Genomic DNA, 21,728 nt, shown 5'->3' with positions numbered 1-21,728 from the left:
CGACAGGAGTGAATTAAACCACCCTAAAAAATCTGGAAGTAAGCTGCGCAGGATGGATATTTATAATCCTCAAAGACAACAATTACTTCAGAAGAACTTCTGAGAAATCAGGCCTTTGATGATGTAATATACCTCAAATAATCACAGTCTATCACATCCAGGATCAAAAACAGCACTGATTGCATGCTTTCTTGATTCTGATTAAATTGTTAAACCTCGGGTACAGGCTGGTAGACAGCAGACTTCAGCAGAGACCCTCTGTATCACTGAATCCACATTTTCCTGCATAATATTCCACATAATATGTCAAAGATTCTTTAAACTCAGCTGAAAAAGAGCTAAAATTGGCCATGACTGAGCCAACAGTGACAACATAAGCAGAAAGCTCAACTCTGGCTGCTGTTGCATTCTATCACAGTTTCCCTGTAGTATAAATTGCAATGTTCTGCAGGGATTGGTGCAGTAGATAATCATTGAGCAGACAATTTCCAGGAGACATGACGGCGGTCTACGCAGAACGGCCAACACATTATTTCCCTTTAATGACCCACAGACGATATACCTGAGGACACCTGAAGGTCAGGCCGCCTGCTCTTGGCCGAGGAGTGGAAATGGCCCAGTGGTTTTGATTAGGATGGATAATTCTGGGACAACAGCATAGGTGCAAACTTGCTTGGGCTAGCACTGTCACAATTTACAGTCTAGGAATAACGAAATGGATGTTACGGGACCCTTCCGATAATGGCCCCGCTTCCATTCTTATCAGCGCGAACACTGCTCATTTAATTACACTGAGAGCCTCCCTGTGTTAATTAACAAATACTGCCACAGGAGACACGTTCACGGGCTGAACCAGAATGGCAAGCTCTAGTCAGAAATTGACACAAAAATCGTGAAGTCTACTTTGTAATGAACTGTGAAAAGAGGGTGTTATACTATTATATTTCAATAAATAAGCATAGACAAAAGATTATTCAGAATTAAAAAACAAGCTAATTGAAGCAAAATATAGTTGTACTGTATATTGAACATGACAGAAAATAAAAGATATTTCTAGAATTCTGTCCATTAATTAACACAGAGGTCAATATAAATGAGACTTTCCATTACACTGACAGCTTTAATCAATAACACGCCAGCTGCTATCCTGCTGTATTTCTCATTCATCAATGACATACAAGCGCAAAGAATGAAATATGACATTATTGCATTGTAAAATCAATGTTGAAATGTATCGGAGCCCAAATTGTTGGATTCTTCAGGTTCTTGAAAATTTGGCAAGTCTTATCTGTAGACCTGAAAAGATATTTAAATGTTAATATTCATAAGAAACAGGTGAGGCAGAGAACTTCAAGTTTCCTGATCCTGTTTTTGATTGTTTTGCATAATTAATAAGCTCCCCCATTACAGTACATATTCCCCATTTACAGCTGGTTTATACAGCACTGTTCATCCAATGCTATAACATTAAACTGCATTTCACAAGATTTACACCCCTGAGATTGTTACTGTTGTTGCACGAAGACTGGGGATGGTCCTCCATCCCTTACTATATTTATAACTTGCCAGCCACAATTATTATGTATTTATCAATAATATCTATCAAGCAGAAGCTCTCATAAAATGTTAACTGACAGTGGCCATTCACACTATAAATATAACATACAATTTAAAGATATTCCCTGGAATGGCGATACTAGCCCTTAAAAGGCTATGTGTGACCTATGGTGACACCAGCAGTGGACAGAGACTCTTGTGATGATGTCTCTCTCACTCACCTCATCTCCACGGGGCGTTCCCTCTAGATGGGACAAGAATGCGGTGTGGCGCATCTCCTCGCGATCACATCATCGATCTCCGAGTCCGTCGCTCCCTATGACACACACACGCACATGCACACACACTCACACAAGGCACTGCAGTGTGGGACAGAGGGCGGGGCCGTGTGCGGTGAGTCTGTTATGACATACTGCAGTAGCACTGATCATGGGTGATAAAGACGCAGAGTACACACTGTTCCACACGTCCGGTTCCTATCTTTCACACCTGTGCTCCGGTCTGAGAATCACTGTCATCAGGGTGTACTACAGTCTGCAATGCATGCCTTAGGCACACATTCTTAACAAATATGACTTCAAAGGTGCAGGTATTAGTACAGGAAGGAACCGAACTTACACAGGCAATATTACAATCAAATCACTGCAGAGGTGGTTAGTGGTGTGTGCCACAAGACCCATAAAACAGTTTTGCTAAATTAGTTCTGGCCTCTTCCTCATTTGGTCATTCTTTCAGTCTCCCCACAACTCCTTCTATTAATACTTCATTAAATTAAACAGGACTCGTTATGTGATCCTGCTACATGAATGATAGGCGGTTTCCCAAAATGGAAAGCAATCACTTCACAGGCCCTTGAAGTGAATCTGCACCATCAAAGAAAAAGATCTTTCTGACATGTCCACACAAGCCTCTCCTCAGCAGTGCTGTCACCCTCAGAAACTATATCTAGTCTGCATGCTGCAAGCTGACTGTGTCTCGGTCCTTTGGCACAGGAAGGCTGTGTATTCTGACAACTTGAAGACTGCCTGAAGCAGCAAGACTGCCTGAAGTAGGAAGACTGCCTCAAGCAGTAAGAAGTACAAATAGTATGTTAAATGCTGTCCCTATAAGAATCGGTGGTCTACACTTCTGCACTATGGCCAGCTGGCATTTAGAATTAGTTCGTAAACTTTAGTATCCCACAGTGGGGAATTGCAAAGTGCACAACAAGACATCTGTAAGGAAGTATAAAAGTTCATGTTAGGTTACTTGTGTTTACTTGTATGGTGACTTATAAACCACCCATCCCCTGCTGATAAGAAATATGACATAACCTCTACAGATTGCAGTTATGAGTCTGAAATACAGCCATAATTGCTGCAGCCTCTATTGAATACAAGAGCATTAGCAAAATCCATGTCAGCTGGAACCTTGTTTTTTATAGTGCAATTTATTTTTATTCTTCCAAAAAAAGTAGTGCTCTGAACTCTTAACTGCAATGGAAAGGAACTATAGGACATTTCATTCCTTTGTTTAATACGATCTCTGGCAATTTAGACAGAGAGGTATAGACAGTGAAAAATAACTTCAGAAATGTAATGATAGCTAACAAAACAAAGCCGCGTGCCCGTTTACCATTCTGTTGCATGTATATCACTGTATTGCCACATTGACATCTTATTGTTGTGCAAAATCAATGAGACTGCAATAAAGCCAGGCCAAAACAGTATGGCAACTAACTTAATTAACTTCAAGCTAGCTGAGCCAAAAATGTCAGAAATCCATTAAAAGGGAGTACACAATACACCGTAACATCGAATGCTTTCTTGTTGCAGACATCCCGAGAATTTCAATATTGCAACACATATACTCAAACGAGCCGAAACAAACTTATTTTTGACTTAACAGCCATATCGACCTTGGAACTATTTGGGATAAAAAGTGTGAGAAAGTACTCCCTGTACTCACTGACTCACTGTGTGCACGTGTGTGTGTGTTTGTGTGTGTGACTGAGAGTGTGTGTGTGGTGTGTGTGTGCGTGTATAAGTGAGAGTGCGTGTGTGTGTGTGTGAGAGAGAGAGAGAGTGTGAGTGTGTATGCGTGTGCTCAGGGGAACTCACATACGCCAGCCGCTGCATGGCTCTGGAGGAGGTGAGGAGGGCTCGTACTCTTTCATGGATGTCCTCCCACATGTGCTGGGAATCGGGGCTCCTGTGCAATCATGAAACACTTCCACCTCAAAGGCCAATGAGATACTACTTTATCTAACTAACAGCCTACTTTATCTAACAAAACTCCAATGTTGGGCAAAAACCTTTTCAAAATCCAGTAATACCTATGAGGCCATCATGAGTAAAATAACAACCAGCTTTTTACAGTAAGTGACCGTCAGTGACACCAAGCTTTAAAATTCTGGAGTTTCGTAAGACCCATGTGCTTCACTGACGGTAAGTGCCCGTACTGCAAAGGAAGTGAAAAATGGCTGCCGCTGCTGGTGAACGCAGCTCCACTGCTCTGATGAGGCACTTGCTGAGCAGCGCACATACGGCTCAGCGCTGTATGAAGGCTTACCTGCTCCTGCTCAGGCTGCCGCTCAGAACGGCTCGCGGCGGGCCGCGGGTCACCGCGGAGTTAGGGCGGCGGTCCTCCGCGCCGGCCCACCGTAATTCGTCCTCCTCGGGCTCCCGAGCCTGCAATCAAAATGGTGGCGCTGAAACTGCCTAACCGTCCCGCACCGCACTGCGCAATCAAGCGCAATCAATTCAGAGCTCCATTTCATTACTGGTGTTAGCATACAAAAGGAGTTTAATGCTCCACTCCATGCAAGCATTTGAATATAACGCTGATGAGTTATGCTTGAGGTTGTGGAACAGCGCAGCAAGAAATACAAATAGAAGCATTTCCAATTTAGGGCACATGGAAAGATTTCCTACCCAGTCAGATGAATAACTTTGATTTACGCTCCCTCTAGAATCTACAAGGAAAGGAAAAGAAGGCAGTAACCAAAGATGGTCGGCAACAAATAACAAATCGTAAAATGCTGCAAGGCAGAACAATCTGTACCCTTTTAAAACAATGCTACTTCTCTGAAGCCGAATGCTTTTTAAAAATAGGGTAAGAAAAATTGAATTCAGAAGCTGAAATAACAAACAGAATACATCAAAACAAGAAGGTGAATGTAGTCACAAGGAAAACTTGTGTTTAAAGCAAGACATTTGTATTTAAAATGGGTAAAATTTATACAGGCAAGTCAACATTCTCTTGTTATCCTGTTTCACTTCAGTCTTACGCAATGAAGACAAGCAAAACATTGACTCACCTATGTCTTGTACACTGTACACCTAGTTTTGATCGTGACCTTGTGAATATGAGAATGGAGGAGTGTTTCTACATAATTCTTTATCAGACTGTGACTTCATGCCACAGCTATTTCAGCTCTGCAATCCCTAAATATATGAGATGGTGTGGTCTTCTTACCAGTAATGGGCCATGACCTTGGAAGCAGTGGATAGGTTCTCCTGAGTATTTCCTTCTTGAACGAATTTTGGGGCAGATGTTGTGCGGATTTATGCTTACTTTCAGAGCGGCTACCGTTTACCTAAGAGCAACAAAGAACGACACTGGAATATTAAACATTCAGAAATGTCCAGACTCCTTTAATAACACACCATTGGCTTTGTCTAATTAGCATATCATAATGGGCAGCTAGAGGCAGAGTAACAGAAGATACACAATAGATCTGAAGCTATTATGTGTGGGGATTTCCCAAGCGGCTCATCCGCACAAAGCAATAGCTCCCAGTACGACGATACGCCCAACTGTCCAGAATGACCACAACAGAGCCGAGAGTGGCACAGAACAGTCGCAAACTCATGCATCAGAGCAATGCGCATGCTTTGGCTGCAGTAGTCCCTGCATGGGTGCGAGTGACTTCTGCTGCACAACTGACGATTTTAAACACAGAAAAAATACGAGAAGTTATTTCAACAAAATAAATATTACCTGTGAAAAATCAGGGATTATGACTGAATGAGGCGATGGCTCACTGCCACGTTATTTACTGACAGCGTACGCACTATGATCTTATGGCACGCAATCCGCTTTTCAGCAAGACTGCACCATCCAATTTTAATCACCTCCCAATAAAAATCATAGCGTAAAGCCGTTAAGTTCAAGGAATTTACTTCAACATGAAAACACTCTCTGTCAGTCAGTAGATAAACGGGAATTTCTGATTGATAGTGTGAACGTGAACACAATGTGAACTCTTTGTTACCATCTGCTGGCCAAAGATACGGACTGCACTGCGCTCGGAAGCGGTTCGGTGGGAGTTATGATGAAAAGGTTTTTGAAGCTGAACAAAAATTCCCTCCTACACACGAAGGAACAGAGAGTAATTGAGAAATGTTTCATGGAAACAGATTGTGAAATGTGTGCACAGTTTTCAGGTAAGGAGAGAATATGCATTGTTAATATTAGTTAATATTAGTTCAACTACACAGAATTAATGTTGGATTTGTGTCAATTTATCTGTTCTTGTCTGCACTGGGTCCACAAATTTAAACAAGCGACTCAGATAATGCTTTAGCATGCAAATCTTTATATTGATGCTAAAGCAGATATGCTGATTATTCAGCAGTGTCCCTGTCAAATGCTATGAATCCTCATAAATGGTACAAATCAATCAATCAATCAAAGAGCCAGAAGATACACTCGGTGTTTTAAGACAGTCTGACTGAAGTCTGCACAAAGGAAAGGCTTCATGGCGAACCTGTGGCTCAGGTCTGGAGCCTTCCTGGCCCGTCATTGGTTGCCTGACAGTGTTCCGGTGAGAGACCTTCCTCACGCCGACGGTGAATGGGGACAGAGAACGGGAGCGCGGTTTCTCCCCTCTCAGCTCAGCGCCAGCCAGCCCGCCCCCGGGCATCCTCTTCCTCACCGCCGACGAAGCACGCCCCCCGGCCTCGGCGGTGCCGCCTTTCCTCACACCCCTCTTGGAGTTCACTTTCTTGGGCGCTATCCTCTGAGTTCAAACAGCAGAATGATCGCCATTTCATACATGGACGAGCAGCGATAAATCACCAGACACCGCGGCTATCAATGGATTACAGTATGCAGACCGAAATAAATGAAGGCATTACCGGGGGTACATCGGGGTTAATGGCATTCTCTGATCTGGCAGAGCATTCGATGATGGTCGTTCTGGTGGAAAATTCGATCCTAGGTGCAATACCCTGGTGAATGAGGGAGACAATGAGGGAGAAGGGGCCGGAGTCCTCTGGGGCAGGCTTCTCAAACACAGAGCTGTGGACTGCTGTGCATGCTGGTTATTATTTCAGCAATTCACCAGATCGATTAAAGTTGTTGAAAACAGGTGTTTATGCTTTTTTTCATGTTTTATTTTTTCTTTAATCTGTATCTGAGTTACAGATTAAATAAATTTGGTCCTAATTGCTCAAAGTGTGTACACCTAGTTATTGAAACTAAATGAAAGAGTCCCAAATGTAATACATTTAAATGTAAACACTTTCTCAAGGAATCAGTAGCACTACAGTACATTGCAGAACAGTTGATTGGACTGATTGAAAGTCCTGCGGTGTGAATATTAATTTTTCATTGCAAGCATAGCTATTTCTAACAATGTGACTAAATTGAGATAATCAACCTTCAGGATATTTAAAATGTCTTATTAAAAATAATAACAAGCAAGTTATATTTCAGAGGTTGCAACTGTGGTACAGTGGTTCCCTAAGACGGAGTTTGAGAATCCCAGGCTTTGAGAAAGGCAACAGTATTTGCTCTGAAACATGAATCCATTCCCTGTCAGTCTGCTTGTGTGCAGTGACCCCTGCAGGAACAATGCTGATCCCACAGCACAAGGACTTCAACATGTTCCTTCAGAGTTCTGTGGGATTTTCATAAGTCATGGCAATCACGTTTGGTGTAGGGAAAACGGAAAAAGGAATACTGTTCTTATTTGATGTAAACAGAAATTTTTGCATGAACAGAAAATGTTCTGACCAAATGCAAGTTTTTAGACAGATAAGAAGTTACAAAATGTACATTGCACAATATAACATGAAACAAGTCTTAGCGGTAATATAGGTAGAACATGTATTAAAAATAGCAGCTACATTGGAGTGGTGAAAGAGCAGAGACTCACAGGGAAGGTTGGAGCCCGTGTCATCAGCACCTCTCTGTCCACCCCTGGTGAGGAGGGCACCAGCTTGGGCTCAGGAAATAAAAATGTCCGGGCATCCACTTCAAAGTATGCCAGTGACTCCCCCGCTGTTGCCACACCAACACAAACAGCATTATCTCATACAAATACATACTGTAAGCATACTTTCTGTATGATACCTGACAGAACATAATTCCTTCATGTGTACATATAGTATATACAACTATAACATGAAAAGCGTGTCTTGCGTATACCCAAATTTTTTGTACATTTTATATACATTTTTTGAAGTATAGTTATCACACAAAAATAATAAACGGCACCTGGGGGAATCTGCTGTATCAGCTCAAATGTCACAGTTTCGCCTGGAAAAGAACATACCATTACATTACCATTGTAATGCCAGTAGGGGTTACAACGGAATTCCAACTAACAGTGGAATAAATGAATAACCCCTTATACCTTGCCCTAATGTTGTAATTCCACACACAGTATTTCAAAGTTACAGATGTTGGATAACCTAAAGGAACTGTCTTTTTACCCACAGCACAAATGTGCGATGTAAATGTATTAGGTATATTTTCATAGCACGGTGTGAAATGTGTACACAACCACATATCTGTTGCATTAAAATTGTTACTACATGCATACATACTTTCCAAGAGCTCAGCAACTTCAGCTGGGTCATTGACTTGCTTGAAAACCTGAGCAAAAACAAACCCAGTTTAATGAAATATGAGATATGTTTCTTGAGCTCAATCTTGGTTCTCTATGGCTTTATGCTTTAACTCTATCTAAATATATATTTACTTATGTGTGACCTCTGTGTCACTGGCTCGTCAATAGTGCTGCAGCCATGAGCAGAAGCTACTGCATCGTTTGCTTCTGCTGAAATTATCACACTTGCATGTTGATTTAATTGAATATTGGTTATAGCTCACCTTCTCAAATCTCATTTTTTCATTGAACAGGAGAGGGAAGACAGCTGGGTGACATACAGAGTTTTTATAATGACGCAGGATGCACACGCTGAGGTAGACGTCATCTTTGTCCACCAAAAACACACCAGGACAGGTCACCTACAACCAGGTAAATACAAGTGGAATAGACTGCATCATCCTGATTTAAAAAGAACTTGCTTTGTGCTTGCACTGCTGAACAGGTAGCCAGTACTAACTAGTTTACTGTACTTATTAGCTAGATAGGATACATGTATAATCTAGAAGCGGTATTTTCAACAGGGGGTCTGCAAACCCCTGGGGATACTTGAAGGTACTGTAGAGGGTCCCTGGCCAGACTTCATATGCAATATATAGATTATATAGACTATATAGATATGTAAAAATATTTCAAAATATAAAACCATCGCTAAATATAATCGCTTTTAATTTATGATGGGGTCTCCTGGATGCCTGTGAGACTGGGTCGGGGGTCCCTGGAACAGGGAAAATCCCAGTTTATGATTCTACAAACTAACGTTGGGGAGCGCCAGTACACATAGCCAGTTTAACTAAGTGTAGCACGCTTGCTGAATTGTGTCCATGCATTAATGTTAACTAGCTACGGAAGTGCATAGTCTGTCATGTATGATGCATAGACTGAGGCTTTTTGATCGGAAATTTTTACTTCACTACAGTAATTCAGTTAGCTATGATAGTCAACTGCGTTCCAAAGCTTGGCATTGGTTGTATTAACGTTATACGTGACTACCTGTTGCCTAAATGGAAATAAAAATATTATTTGAACAGGTTCCTGGCGTAGTCCGAAGAAGTTTTTTTTTCCCCATACATGTAATTAACTTTAAACTGTTTGCTTTTTAAATTAATACTATCATTCATGCTAGCTAGTTAACTGTGCCTTTATTCAATTGTGAATAGCAACCAGCTATCTTAACTACAGGTTATGTGCGTTCTAACAGATCAAACGTTAGATAGCAGCGTTGTTTTTCTTACCGCTCTGATGTGCAGTTCAACAACCACTTTTGTGGCTTTTTGAGACATTTTCAAAAGCTTGTTCTATTTTTTTGTTTGCGTGTATTTCTACTATTTAGCATGTAAACACATGCTGCGACCAATATACTTTTCCGGCTCAAAACCACTGGAAAAATGCCACAGTACCAGAAATACTATTTTGGTTAGCGTCAGGTTTCCATGGCATCGCGACGACTACAACACGTGAGCCCAGCTTTGCAACTTCGAGCGGCTTGTAGTACTCAATGGCCACAAGACGGCGATAGAGCGAGTCACATGGAAACCCTCGAGGTTTATGTATTTTATCACCTTGACGCATGAAGGTTGGTGTTTTTATTTGTATTGCTATACGTTACCTTACATTTGCAATCATAACAGGAAGAATCTCGGCTGGTATAACCGAAGATAACGAGTGATGGTGACGAACACACATTGCACAGAATTCGCGTATCATTACTTTAGTCACGTCAGACAAGGACAGCCGCATTTTATGTCCATGTATTTTATTACGTAGTATTTATGTGCACAATATCAATATGTGCATTTTGTACGTATTCAGCGAGGAAATATTTCACACATTTTCAAGAGTTGTCTCCAGATGTGACTGCATTCACCACAGCTTTAAGCCAGTTTCACTTGAATGCTTCCCAGTTTCTCGGGAGGCATAACGCCATTTGACTTCCGGTATGAAATGCACCTTGCTAGTACTTATATAGATGGACAGCAGTGGTAGCCTTAATTGTTAAGTTCCGTATATTGCCTTCTACTACGGAATATTTCAAAGTTACTAAAAGAAAAAGACACCTGTTTGCCCTTGCACATTAATCCGGACATTAATGTTGCGGATCCTGATGAACGGCCAAGCCATGTTCGGAAAGTGAACATCTCCTCAGGCGCCCTTGGCTTGTTGATGAAAAATAGCCTTTTATTTTTAAATGGGTGGCCACCTGTCTCTATAGGCTATAGTTTTTATTAGTTTGCTTGGGTCAAATTCGATGTTACACATTCACCATTAATAGCAGCCAGATATCCAGAGGCAGTTGAAGTGAAACAAGCTGTTCAAGGGTAGGCTGCAGTAACAATGCAACATAACACATTACAATTGTTAGCATATTGCATTACTCTGCTTGCTGTATAATGAGAAATCTCGACTTGCAGTATACAACTAAGTGCTGGAGTGAGTGATCTGGTAAAATCAAGCTGCGTAAAATTTGGGTCTAGCATATACACTTCAGACGAGTAAAGACCCACTGAAAACTAGCAGTTATTCAGGACCATCTGGGATTCTGAGTTCTAAGGTCAACTAACTGACTTGAAAAGGTGTTGAGAGAGGTGAAAGAGGAGCTCAGTGTGAACATTAACCAGTGTGGTGAGTGTCAGGGCAATGTGTTGAAACTGGAGTTCTGAAATAGCCACTGCCTGTGGTACTCCAGGTAACAGTATCTGCTAGTACAGGCTTGTAAATGCCACTTAGTATCATTTTCTTTTACCATGTGCGGTTTTTTTTTGGTTTTTTTTAAATCGTTTTTAAAAAAATACAACAACCATATCATTTTGATCACTGAATGTATGCATGAATGGTAAATGGAACCAGATGTCTTATTGCGCATGTGGTTACAGGCCTTAATTATTCCCAATTATGGAGTCTTTTCCCTTACAGTGGGAAGTGCATAACCATTCAGGCTTTAGCATCATACAACCTGGCAGACTGACCGACCAGCTGGAGCAAATGGAGAGATATACCGATATCCTAACTTCTCCCATAGGTGACATTGCACCTCTGTTCTCCATGCATGGTGTCAGAGATTTGGAACCACAACAGAGACGATTAGAATTTTTGGCCCCAGTGAAGCTTAAAATGTTTTTTTTTGTTCCCCCCCCCCCCCCCCCACTCCCCCCCATCATATCATAATTCAGAGTAATATACTGAGTCATTGGTAAAGCCGCTGATACACTCATAGTGTGGCCAGACTGTGTGTGCAGTACCTTCAATCACACAGAGCCAGTTACTCTTGTAATCTTTGACTGGACATACAGTCAAACGTGGATTTGATTAAAATAAAACTGATTGACTAAGAGCCTTTTTTTTTTTTTTCTCACGTAAAGAACCAGTCAGAACTCATACGCAATTAATCAAAGACAATCTGAACTGGTGATTCTTTACAACATGACTCCTTTTCAGTTAATGATATCCACAAAGATTCGGAACAAATGTATAACTTCTATAATTCCTGTTACCCTGCAATATGAATATACAGTAGCGCACTCTGATTTCTTCACCAGTTTAACCAAAGAGTTCCAACAGAACTACAAGAATTCCTTCCAGATGAAACAAAGTGAACTGTCTAGAAACACTTTTTTATCAGTATCTCATAACTTTAAGTAATCGATAAAAATTAAAGCATTGTTTAAAAAAAAAAAAAAAAAAAAAAAACACTTTCCATACACTTCAGATATTATATACTTAGCTGTGCAATTTTGTATCAAGCAGCAGATTGAGGGACCCTCATATTAAAGAAATGGTCTAGCAGTATTTCATGTTTATTATGTTGAATTTGATAGTCTGCTTGATTGTGACTAATTGAGGATTGATCTTTACTGTACCACATTGTACATTATAGCTGTAGTGCATTTTCAGTATCTGATCTATACAGTACCACAGAAAAAAATATTCTGCCAAGAATAACTACTCCAGAAATCATTCAGTGGGCAACTACGGCCAATATGAATTTTTCCAAACCAAAGCAGATTACATTTCTGTGAAAACCCAGTTCTCATATTCTCATCTGTACACTCTCTCTCTCTCTCACTCTCTCTCACATACACACACATGCACACACATCTCAAACTAAGACCACTTTTCAAAAAAGGCATTTTGATCATAACAAATAATACAATTTCATGCACTGATTTGGTCTAGGCTGCAGTGCCTTCTGTGATGGGCTGCCCTGATTGGCTGTGCTCTGCCTCCTGTCCACCTTGCTCCCCGCTCTCCGGTTGGTCCCGTGCACCGAAGCACTTTTTTTTGGCGATTGGCTCTGCTGAGTCAGAGTCACTGTCCGAGTCCTGCTCTTCTGCCTCATCCTTGGTGGCTGAGCCCTCCTGGCCCACAGGGATCGCCCCTTTCCTTTGGGGCAGGACTGTGAAGAAGGCCTCCTGCCAGTCTCTCTTCTCCAAGTACGCTAGGATGATCTCAAAAACTGAGAAATAGAAGAAATAGAAACACACACACACGTGCGCGCACGCACACACACGCATCAACACACACACACACTCACAGTTACCTCACATTCACAGGCAAAATAAACCTGCCGATCATATTTCCGCATCTAAAAATATTATTGCACATGTCTATCCATTATTCTAAGGCTAAATGGGAAAAGGTGTGGTATAAAAAAAAAAAAACAAGGAACGCATCACCTCAGGGTTCTTCAATCATTGCTTAATATGAAAGGTCAGCAGCGGCAGTATCTCACCGTGGTTAACGGTCAGCACTTTACGGCTGTTCATCTTGACGAAACTGCCCAGGGGTAGCTGCGCATGGTCAATCCCCAGTTCCTGAGCACGCTTAAAGGTAAGTCCCTACAAAACATTGCAAAAGGTCAGCCGAACTGTCGGCAGAAAGCTGGGAGTCCACGTTATGCCACTTTGAGAGCACAACCTTGTGATGATTGTGGTCCACCAGCCCTCCTATCACGTAGGCCTTGTTCTCGTCCAGCTCTTCCAAAACAGTGGGCGAGTCGGAGGTCAGGTACACTAGCTCCTTCTTGTCAAAAACGTCTTGGAAGTGCTCTGGCATGATCCTGATGTCCTGGAAGTGGGGCACACACATATGCAAACACACAGACACACGCACACAAACACTGATATCACAGGTGTTAATGCCATTTGCCTCAAACGCGCAAGCTGATGAAACACAACGCCTTCGATTTCATGCCTGCGAAAGGTCTGCAATCAGATAGCCACATCCACGTGGAGTAGGTGGTGGGACCTCACACGCACAATATGGCTTTTTGTTACGAAAAATTACAAATTGAAATTGGGAATTAAAGCCTAGGCAACTGACAGGTAAGATGTGGAAAACCTCTGAAAAGGAATTAGATGGGGTATTTCACAGCCTGCAGCTACCTTATCCAAGCTATGCTTTGGGTTTGGTGGGGCTGCTCACCAACTGGATATCCTGTTCCACTGGGTACCGATCTTCTGTTCCCTGAGGGGTTCATATTGGGAGTGCCACTAAAGGTATTAAAGAGACTTACATTTCTACTCCCCTGCAGATACTGTGACAGGGTTGTTTTGGATAAGAAAGCCTCTAAAGTTTTACCGGTGTGGTAATGTGAATTAAAGCTCATTTCCACAACACTCCTTAATTCAGGAATGTATGCATATTTTCTGCCAGATGTCCTCTTTTGGCCCAGCAAACCATTATATGCAATTCTAAAAGAAATTTACCTTCCAGTTCACCCATCCTTTGTCTTTTTCATCCATGTTCTGCTTTAACTGTCCACCATGACTGGTCAAATAAAACTGGGGAATGACCAAGGACAGAGCCATTAAAATAGTCGTACAATCCACAGCGAGGAGAGAGATTTACATTTTACAGAAGTGTGAAAATGCTCAACAGTGTTTATTCTATAATAAATGAGAAGAACATTCCATATAAATAGCTAGGACTCACCTGCACGGGGTGTAGAGCTCTCCTGTTTTCAGCATAGCACCTCTGAATTTGGTTGTGGAGTTTCTTAACAGCCTTCACAACACAACAAAAAGTAAAGTCATAAAAGTTAAGTCTGTAACTATTACTCTTCAAGATAAAGCTTTATTTATCAAAAGGAGCACGCATTTGGGGATATAATGTTAGGTACATGCAATTAAAAACTCTTTGAACATGTGAATGCTATTGACTGGTCTACAGTCCAAAGAGATGATGTTCATGTGTTTCAAGGTTCTGATACACATGGGCTCAGGCTCACCCTCAGCATCATTAAGCTGTCAAAGCTGCAGTCCACCACCAGTCTGAGAGAGCTGGGCGTGGCCTCCTTACACCGGCGCTTCTTCATCAACCACTCTGTCTCCTCATCACCCTGAGCCTGCCTCTCCAGACGCCTCTTCTGCTTCTTCTCCTTGCGCTGTTGCCTTCCGAGCACACATATAGCCTGTCATACTGGAACAACACTGTCTCACACGCTACTTGAACGACACATAAGTGCATAGGGTGGGCCTGGCCTCCATATGTAAACCAAGGGTGAGTGTAAGAGGAGGTGTGATAACACCTTAAATGTGAACAGGGCCAACAGCTTTATAGGTGGGGAACTTGCGTGTTGACATGCCACAGATGTTCATGGATTTCATCTCACACATGGAAATGATTCCAAACATCTGTCCTTTAAATTGGACAACACCCTTTTCCTCCACATACTTTTATAATGTAATGGACACGTACTTGCGCAAGTCCCTCCGCTCCTCCCATTGCTGGAGCCTCAACAATCTCTTCCTCTGCCTCTTCGAGAGGACCTCGGTTTCATCTGCTTGGGTATCATTCTGTTCATTATCCTCTGATTCAACCCCAGAACCATCATCCCCATCTGTAACTGGCTTCGTGTCATTGCTCGCCTCGGTGGACATTTTTTCGGACTTATCTTGCGGTCGTTACCTGAATACATATAGATTATCACACATTAGACGGCAGTGGACTGTGAATCCATTTTTTTTGCTTGCATTTGTACGACACAGTGCACAACTGTCTATATGGTTGCTCAGCAACGCAGTTCAGAAGGCCAGGTAGCTATCGATAAATTTATCGGCGCGTCCAGAACATCAACTTCACGTGATTATCAGCGATCAATCACGCGAGGGACCGCACCAACCGACGTTAACGTCAGCTAATACTAAAATGTCACATTTGCGAAGAATTGACTGTTACCTAGCGTGAGCCATGTAATGAGCACGCCAAACAATTTAACTAACTTACATTAGACGGTCTAAACGTAATTCCAGTTTATTTTCCTTTCTCGGCAACAAGCTAGGTAACGTTAGTTAGTCTATCTTGCATAGATGTAGCTCCTGTACACTGACAGCTTCCTAGCTAACTAACGTTAGAAAGCACAGCTTAATGTGCTACTTTGGGTCAGTGTTGTTGAGTCCAATGATTGGTACGAAAAATAAACATCAAGCTATATATTTGTCCGATATATGAAAATACATTCGAAAAATGAATTAAAATGAACATACCATGTATCACAATATCTTCCCACAACCGTAGCACATGTCACCGGTCTGATGTCATCAAAAGGCGCTGTCGTAAAGCAGGAAGCGAAATGAACACATGATTTGTAGCTGTAGCCATAATGGGAAGGTCATGCTGATAATACTACAGAATGTTTTCCCCTGAAGATTTTCCATAAAATGAATGAATACAAAATTAAAATATAATTTTAATATGATTCAATGATCTATGTTATGAATATAAGTTACTCACAGTTCGATGGTATAACACTGCCTCAAATGCCGTATTACTTTTATAGAGTCACCGTAGGCTACATAAAAATATTAATGACACATTTTTTTAATTAAAAAAAAAAAAAAAAGAATGACGCTTTTTTAAAATAAACAATTCATTAACGCCCTTTCGTCCGCCAGAGGATATAGCTAGCAAGCTAGCCCCTGGGCGTACATGTAGGCGAAATAAACAAAGCTTGGTTGCTATATGAATATCAGTATGCTGACTTCAGCCAACCAAGCGAGGGCGAATGGGCCTGGGAAGTTAAAAAAAAGAATTACATTAGAGAAGCCTTAATATAACTGAACCACGTAGATGATCTGCAGTGCTTTTAAACCAAATAAGTAAAAAATAAATGAATCACAATAGTCATGGCCTTTTTGTCTGTTGCTCATGAGGCTATAATCACAGCTATATCATAAATCCTTCCAAATAAATATTTACAGTAGATTGCAAATAAATAGTGTCTTGTAAATAAGTCAGGGTACTTCAGTATTTTCCCTGGAGTTGTATTTTGCACATTACAGCCTATGGACTCCATATAGATAGTAAGTTGCTCTGGAATGAGTCACCCCTTAGATACTTTAATTGGATCATCTGTGATATTCATGGTGGGTGTATCAGACACATCTTGAATGTGTTTCAAGATTAACACGCTGAGAAATAAATGGTGCCAGGTTTTGCTTGAGATTTGCCTGTTATCAGGTTTCATACTGTCGTGCAGGGAGTGAGTGTGGATGTGCTACACAGACCAAAGGGCACCTGACAGGCCATCATACACGATACCCTGAATAGTTTTGCTTATTGCTTTGACTTTTCATTTCCAAATGTATCTTAAATGGCAGCACGATTATGGAACAGTGACTATTTGTAATTATATGGCCTCAGAGGTATTCAACAGTTTGAGGAAGGTGACAAGAATTGAATTTGTTTTTTGTTTCATTTATGCTTTTCAGGCTATGACTGCAGAATTATCAAAATAAAATCATCTGCTTAGCTTCATGTCTGAAGTATTGAGATCAGTCAGTAGTCTCAGAACTTCTGTACTTTGTAGTTTAGTACTTTATTTAGTCTCAAAATTACACAATAAGAATTGATTGTCTCTAAATTATCTTGAGACTTTGCAACAATCCCCTTTCCAAGTACATATTGTAGAATTATGCTTTTCAAAATCCTTTTAGTCACCACTATACTCCTTAAGCTTACTGTAAGAATAACCTGATTTACAGTCAGTAATGTGATAATATTAGCGTTTTGCTGCCTGGTGCTGTGGCTGTAAGCCCTTCCTAAGTTAAAAATTACACTGCTTGAAATAAGGATGCATACCATGGTATGGGCTAAGGGTCAAATATGGAAGCTAGCAGGACATGCTCTAGGGATAACTAAATGCAGTGGGATTTTTTTATTTATTCCATTAGTCATTATCAATGGAATATAAGCTGAATTCAAAGAGGAGTGTCATATGTTTCTCAGTTGATTTCCTGCAAAATCAATCAGATCTTTTGGAAGGGTTTGCATGCGCATCATTTTTCTCTTTTATGTTCCACTCATGTTTGTTATATTTTACACAGTAGTATGACAAATAATAGTAAAGCTGCTTATACAAAGAAGTCAAGCAGAGCTGGGATGCTGTGCTGCCGAATGTGCATTATTTCATCTGTGAAGAAGGAATCAAGAATTGATAATAAAAAAACTGCTTTATTTGTGTAGCCCCTTTTCTACATTTGCATTTCAAAAGTGAGTTGTAATGCAGCATGACACAACAAAAGCAAATTGCATGGTAAAGGATATATAAGACCAATTAAAAGCATAAAAAGCATGGATGAACTTATGCGAAATGGCTGAAACTCAAATAAATTGATAATAAAATTACAGCATTTGAATAAAATAGTACTTCAAATGGGGTAACACTCCACTAAAAGCAAGAAAGCATAATGTCCTTTTCTCTTAGTTTTTAGCTTGGACTTAAGAAAAGCTACAAGGGCATTGCTTGAAAATTTAAGTAGTTGGTGTTTAGATATCTATGGGGCCTAAGGTGAAATATAATCAGGAGCTAATCAATGGTTTGCTTGTAATTAAACGTTATTAATTGGTGCAAAATTCCTATTCTGAAGGTAACTGGAAGCCAGCGCAGAGAAGCCAGAACCCAAAACCTGATGACTTAGTTTAGTTTATTTGACAAAATTAAAACACATGTATCAAAAGACGTGCATGTGAAGACATTGTCAAGGATAACACGAAATAAAGACTTATTTCCATTGTGGTCCTTGATGTTCCATTATGATGTTCTTAATGATTCATTTTTGTTGTTTCGTATCAATTGATGCTTTCTTACAGCTTTCCCCCTCAGGCACTGGCGTTATTGGAAAACCCTCCATCTTCATCTTCAGTTATTTTTATTTTTTCAGTTAATGGCATTATACTTTTTATAGAATTAAGAAATCACACAGTAAAGCATGCAATTCAATATTAATTTATTAGGACCTTCTCAAACCTGATGCATTCCTATCATAAAAAAGTATGACAAATAGACCATTTATAGTCCTTGATGGGAATTTGCATATATATTAACTACTGCTTCTAGTAGTACTGTTAAAATGCTATAGTTGTGAATAGTAATGAAGAAAAATGTAATATTTTGGAGTTTTGCCCATTAAGATTGCTAGATTAATGGAGCAAATATATGCTTTTTATTATAATCTAGATCTGTGCTTCATTCTTATATCACAAAGAGAGTTGGGTTGCAATGAAGTGTAGCTAAATGTATTTTTAGAAGGCCTGTAGCATGAATGGATGTCTAGAAATGCACTGCAGACAAACTTTGATTAAGGTGTCCTTTCCATATTAATTTGATCTCTCCACAGTATAGTCATAGCGCTGTCCGCAGTTTCTCAATGTCTGGTGGAGACTCTCGTTTTTAAATTCCTGCCTCTCCTCTCTTCCCCTCAAGCTCTATCTTTCTCTCTCTCTCTTCTCCTGGTCATCCAGTTACAGTCTGAGGCCAGTGTGGGGTTACAGCCAGCTCTGCCCACTGACATTTCAGGTGGAATGGAGTCTGGAGTACAATATCTAGAGTCAAGATCTGAGTCAAAAACTGGTAAGATGCGGTTTCAGCCCTCCCTAGTAATTTTCATTCCCAACACCCCCCCTATTGGGGATTGACTGTTTTTTTTAGTTTATTTTTCCTTTATTTGATCAGGACAGAGCGTTGAGATCCTCTGTTTAACAACGAACTACAGGCCTCCAGGTTGCTGTAATGGCCTTGATCTGTGGACTAATTGGCATTCGTGTAATGTTTAAACTGGGAAAGCCAGGTATTATTTGCGTCCCCGCCGGAAGGGAGAGCACGTGTACAATGTGTGAAAGAGCGATTCACACCAACAATTGCGCCTCCACAGCCTAAACTCCTCACAGTCACTCCCAGCCCAATCTGAGGGACCTTCATTATGAAGATAATGCTAATGCTTAATAGCTCCAAAATACAACTGGTGTCACAGTGATCGCTCAAACATAATTCCTCCCCTCAATCACTATTTCAACCATTACGTGGACTTAAGTTTTCATCTTTCTAATGCTGATTTGGTTGTACTGGCCAAGACTATTACCGTATTTAAATTTCCTTCCTTTCTATTCTGCAGTTTGCTGATGCCCGTGGCACTAACCCAAGTTTAGGTATTGTTTACAAACATAAATACACCATTTAATGTGTTTTGGCTTGACCGCTAAAATTCATTCTCACATGCTCCTTTTCAGATGAATCTGCTGCTACTGTTAATTAAACTTTGCACAAATGCCAGCTCTCATATTTCAGTGCTATTATAAAATCATTGCACAAGATGAGACTTCGAATTTAAGATGTCTCTGACTCATGCTCGTGACTATGACTAAATGCTTCCCTCATCATTGTATGTCTGGAGCTGATGTCAGTATCTTGTAACTTTCAGCTAAATCTCCCATAAATAAACTTCATAGGTTCTGAAAGTGGGTATTAGAGAATTAAAACGGCTAATATTGTCATTGTCGTATGAGCTTAGTTTTAAGTGTAAAAGACACGTGTGAATGGCATTGAAAGGTCTTGTATGTGAAAGATATTCTTTGTTTTGTTTTGTGCTCGGTTGCTGCATGTGTGTGAGTGGCACCAACAGGTGTTAGAATCAACACGGTGCACAGCACCCTCACCGCTGACAGAGTAGCGATCTATCTATAGGACCATAACAAAACAAGCGGTATTGCTGCCTAGTTAAGATACACTTTAACACCCACTGTTCAGTGCACTAACGTCTATAGAGGGCCATGTTGACGTTAATTTATCCACCCAAGCATTTCAGATTTTAAAAAAGTATCAAGTAATATTTTTAATCATCATAAAAAATGACTTTTGTCCTGAAGTGTCACATGGCCTGCTGGTTTTTATTGTTACTCAGCACTTTACTGATCAATTAAAGCAGTTGATTACACAGGAAGCTCCACTCATGTGGTTTCTTGGGAGTGAATTGGTCGGGCGAGGAACAGAGTTGAGGGCCATTAAATGATACCGTAATGCAGTTCTAAATTAACAATTAAATTGTATCATTAACTTCCTCATTTAGGTCTCTTAGGTTGTCATTGGTTTTCACAGTTTTTCAGTAAACTTTTAAAAATGTTTTTTTTTCCCACAATTTTCTCCTCAGTTTGGGATGCCCAGTCGTATAAATATCAGCACTCATTGCTGCACCGTGGTGCTATTGATATTGGCAAAGCGCAGACAAGGATATACCCTTCTCCAAAGCCCACAATGCCCAGCGTTGCATCTTATCATATCACTGTTTGCAAGATGGGCATGCAGAAAGCTGAGTCAGAGGAAGACACTGTTTAGCTGAAGAGGTGGGTTTACAGATACCTCATCACCCAGCAGTTGTTGCTGATGCACAGTGAGACACAGTCGTCCCAGCTGACAGAAACCCGACCATCCCTGGGTGACGCTAGGGCCAACTGTGTGTCTGCCCGCGGGGCTGCCCGCGGGGCTGCCCGCGGGGCTGCCAGCCACAGTCGGCACTGAGATGGTCTGGATTCAATACTTGAAGACTGTGGGGGCCATCCATACACCAGAACAGAGCCTTAACAGGATGAATCTTGCAGCTGCTCCCTTTTCAGAGAGCTCCTGGTCACGTGCATTAGCCAGCTAATGCTTAAAAGGAGCCCTATCTCCTCTAATGTTTGGAATCTATTTCCCACTACCCATAGAGCATTAGAGCAGTCTGCAGAACGTGGTCTCCAAAATGGCTGATTTGGCAAAGGCACTCACCATAGTATAGGTTTTGAAATTTGAAACTCTCCTCCACTTACCATGACTATAGGAATGTTCAAATAATGTTGAACTGTGGCAGAATACTGTGGCAGAATTTAGGGCTCTAAATAAGGAACGGGGAAGAACAAAAATATGTTTTTTGAGGCAACTTGACCAATCAGTTTTCATTTATTATGTATACATGTATAAAATAGGTTTAGCTGAATTTTCAATAAGAACGCTACGTCTCTTTTATTTATCTAAGATATGTTGTAA

At 40.8% G+C, this 21,728-nt stretch overlaps 2 protein-coding genes across 2 annotated transcripts; both read right to left on the bottom strand.

The window, feature by feature from the left end:
* Positions 1-1,106: 1,106 nt before the first annotated feature.
* Positions 1,107-9,875, bottom strand: spata6l (spermatogenesis associated 6-like). Its single transcript, XM_035427750.1, has 12 exons — positions 9,670-9,875; positions 8,659-8,796; positions 8,373-8,421; positions 8,041-8,082; positions 6,678-7,824; positions 6,308-6,559; positions 5,014-5,134; positions 4,470-4,510; positions 4,108-4,226; positions 3,657-3,747; positions 1,779-1,873; positions 1,107-1,296 (listed from the first exon to the last, which is right to left on the bottom strand). Exons 6-11 carry the CDS (start codon positions 6,461-6,463, stop codon positions 1,802-1,804), a joined length of 600 nt encoding a protein of 199 aa, XP_035283641.1. The 5' UTR covers positions 6,464-6,559; positions 6,678-7,824; positions 8,041-8,082; positions 8,373-8,421; positions 8,659-8,796; positions 9,670-9,875; the 3' UTR covers positions 1,107-1,296; positions 1,779-1,801.
* Positions 9,876-11,768: 1,893 nt separating this feature from the next.
* On the bottom strand, positions 11,769-16,257 carry trmt10a (tRNA methyltransferase 10A). The gene is made up of 9 exons (XM_035427749.1): positions 16,166-16,257; positions 15,919-15,982; positions 15,131-15,340; positions 14,661-14,823; positions 14,366-14,437; positions 14,140-14,214; positions 13,349-13,498; positions 13,164-13,269; positions 11,769-12,887 (listed from the first exon to the last, which is right to left on the bottom strand). The coding sequence occupies exons 3-9, from the start codon at positions 15,310-15,312 to the stop codon at positions 12,604-12,606; spliced, it is 1,032 nt and encodes a 343-aa protein (XP_035283640.1). The 5' UTR covers positions 15,313-15,340; positions 15,919-15,982; positions 16,166-16,257; the 3' UTR covers positions 11,769-12,603.
* Between the last annotated feature and the right edge of the window lie 5,471 nt (positions 16,258-21,728).

This window comes from Anguilla anguilla, chromosome 7 (assembly GCF_013347855.1).
Source record: "Anguilla anguilla isolate fAngAng1 chromosome 7, fAngAng1.pri, whole genome shotgun sequence".
Taxonomy (NCBI): Eukaryota; Metazoa; Chordata; class Actinopteri; order Anguilliformes; family Anguillidae; genus Anguilla; species Anguilla anguilla.
This window is presented reverse-complemented; position numbering and strand designations above follow the sequence as displayed.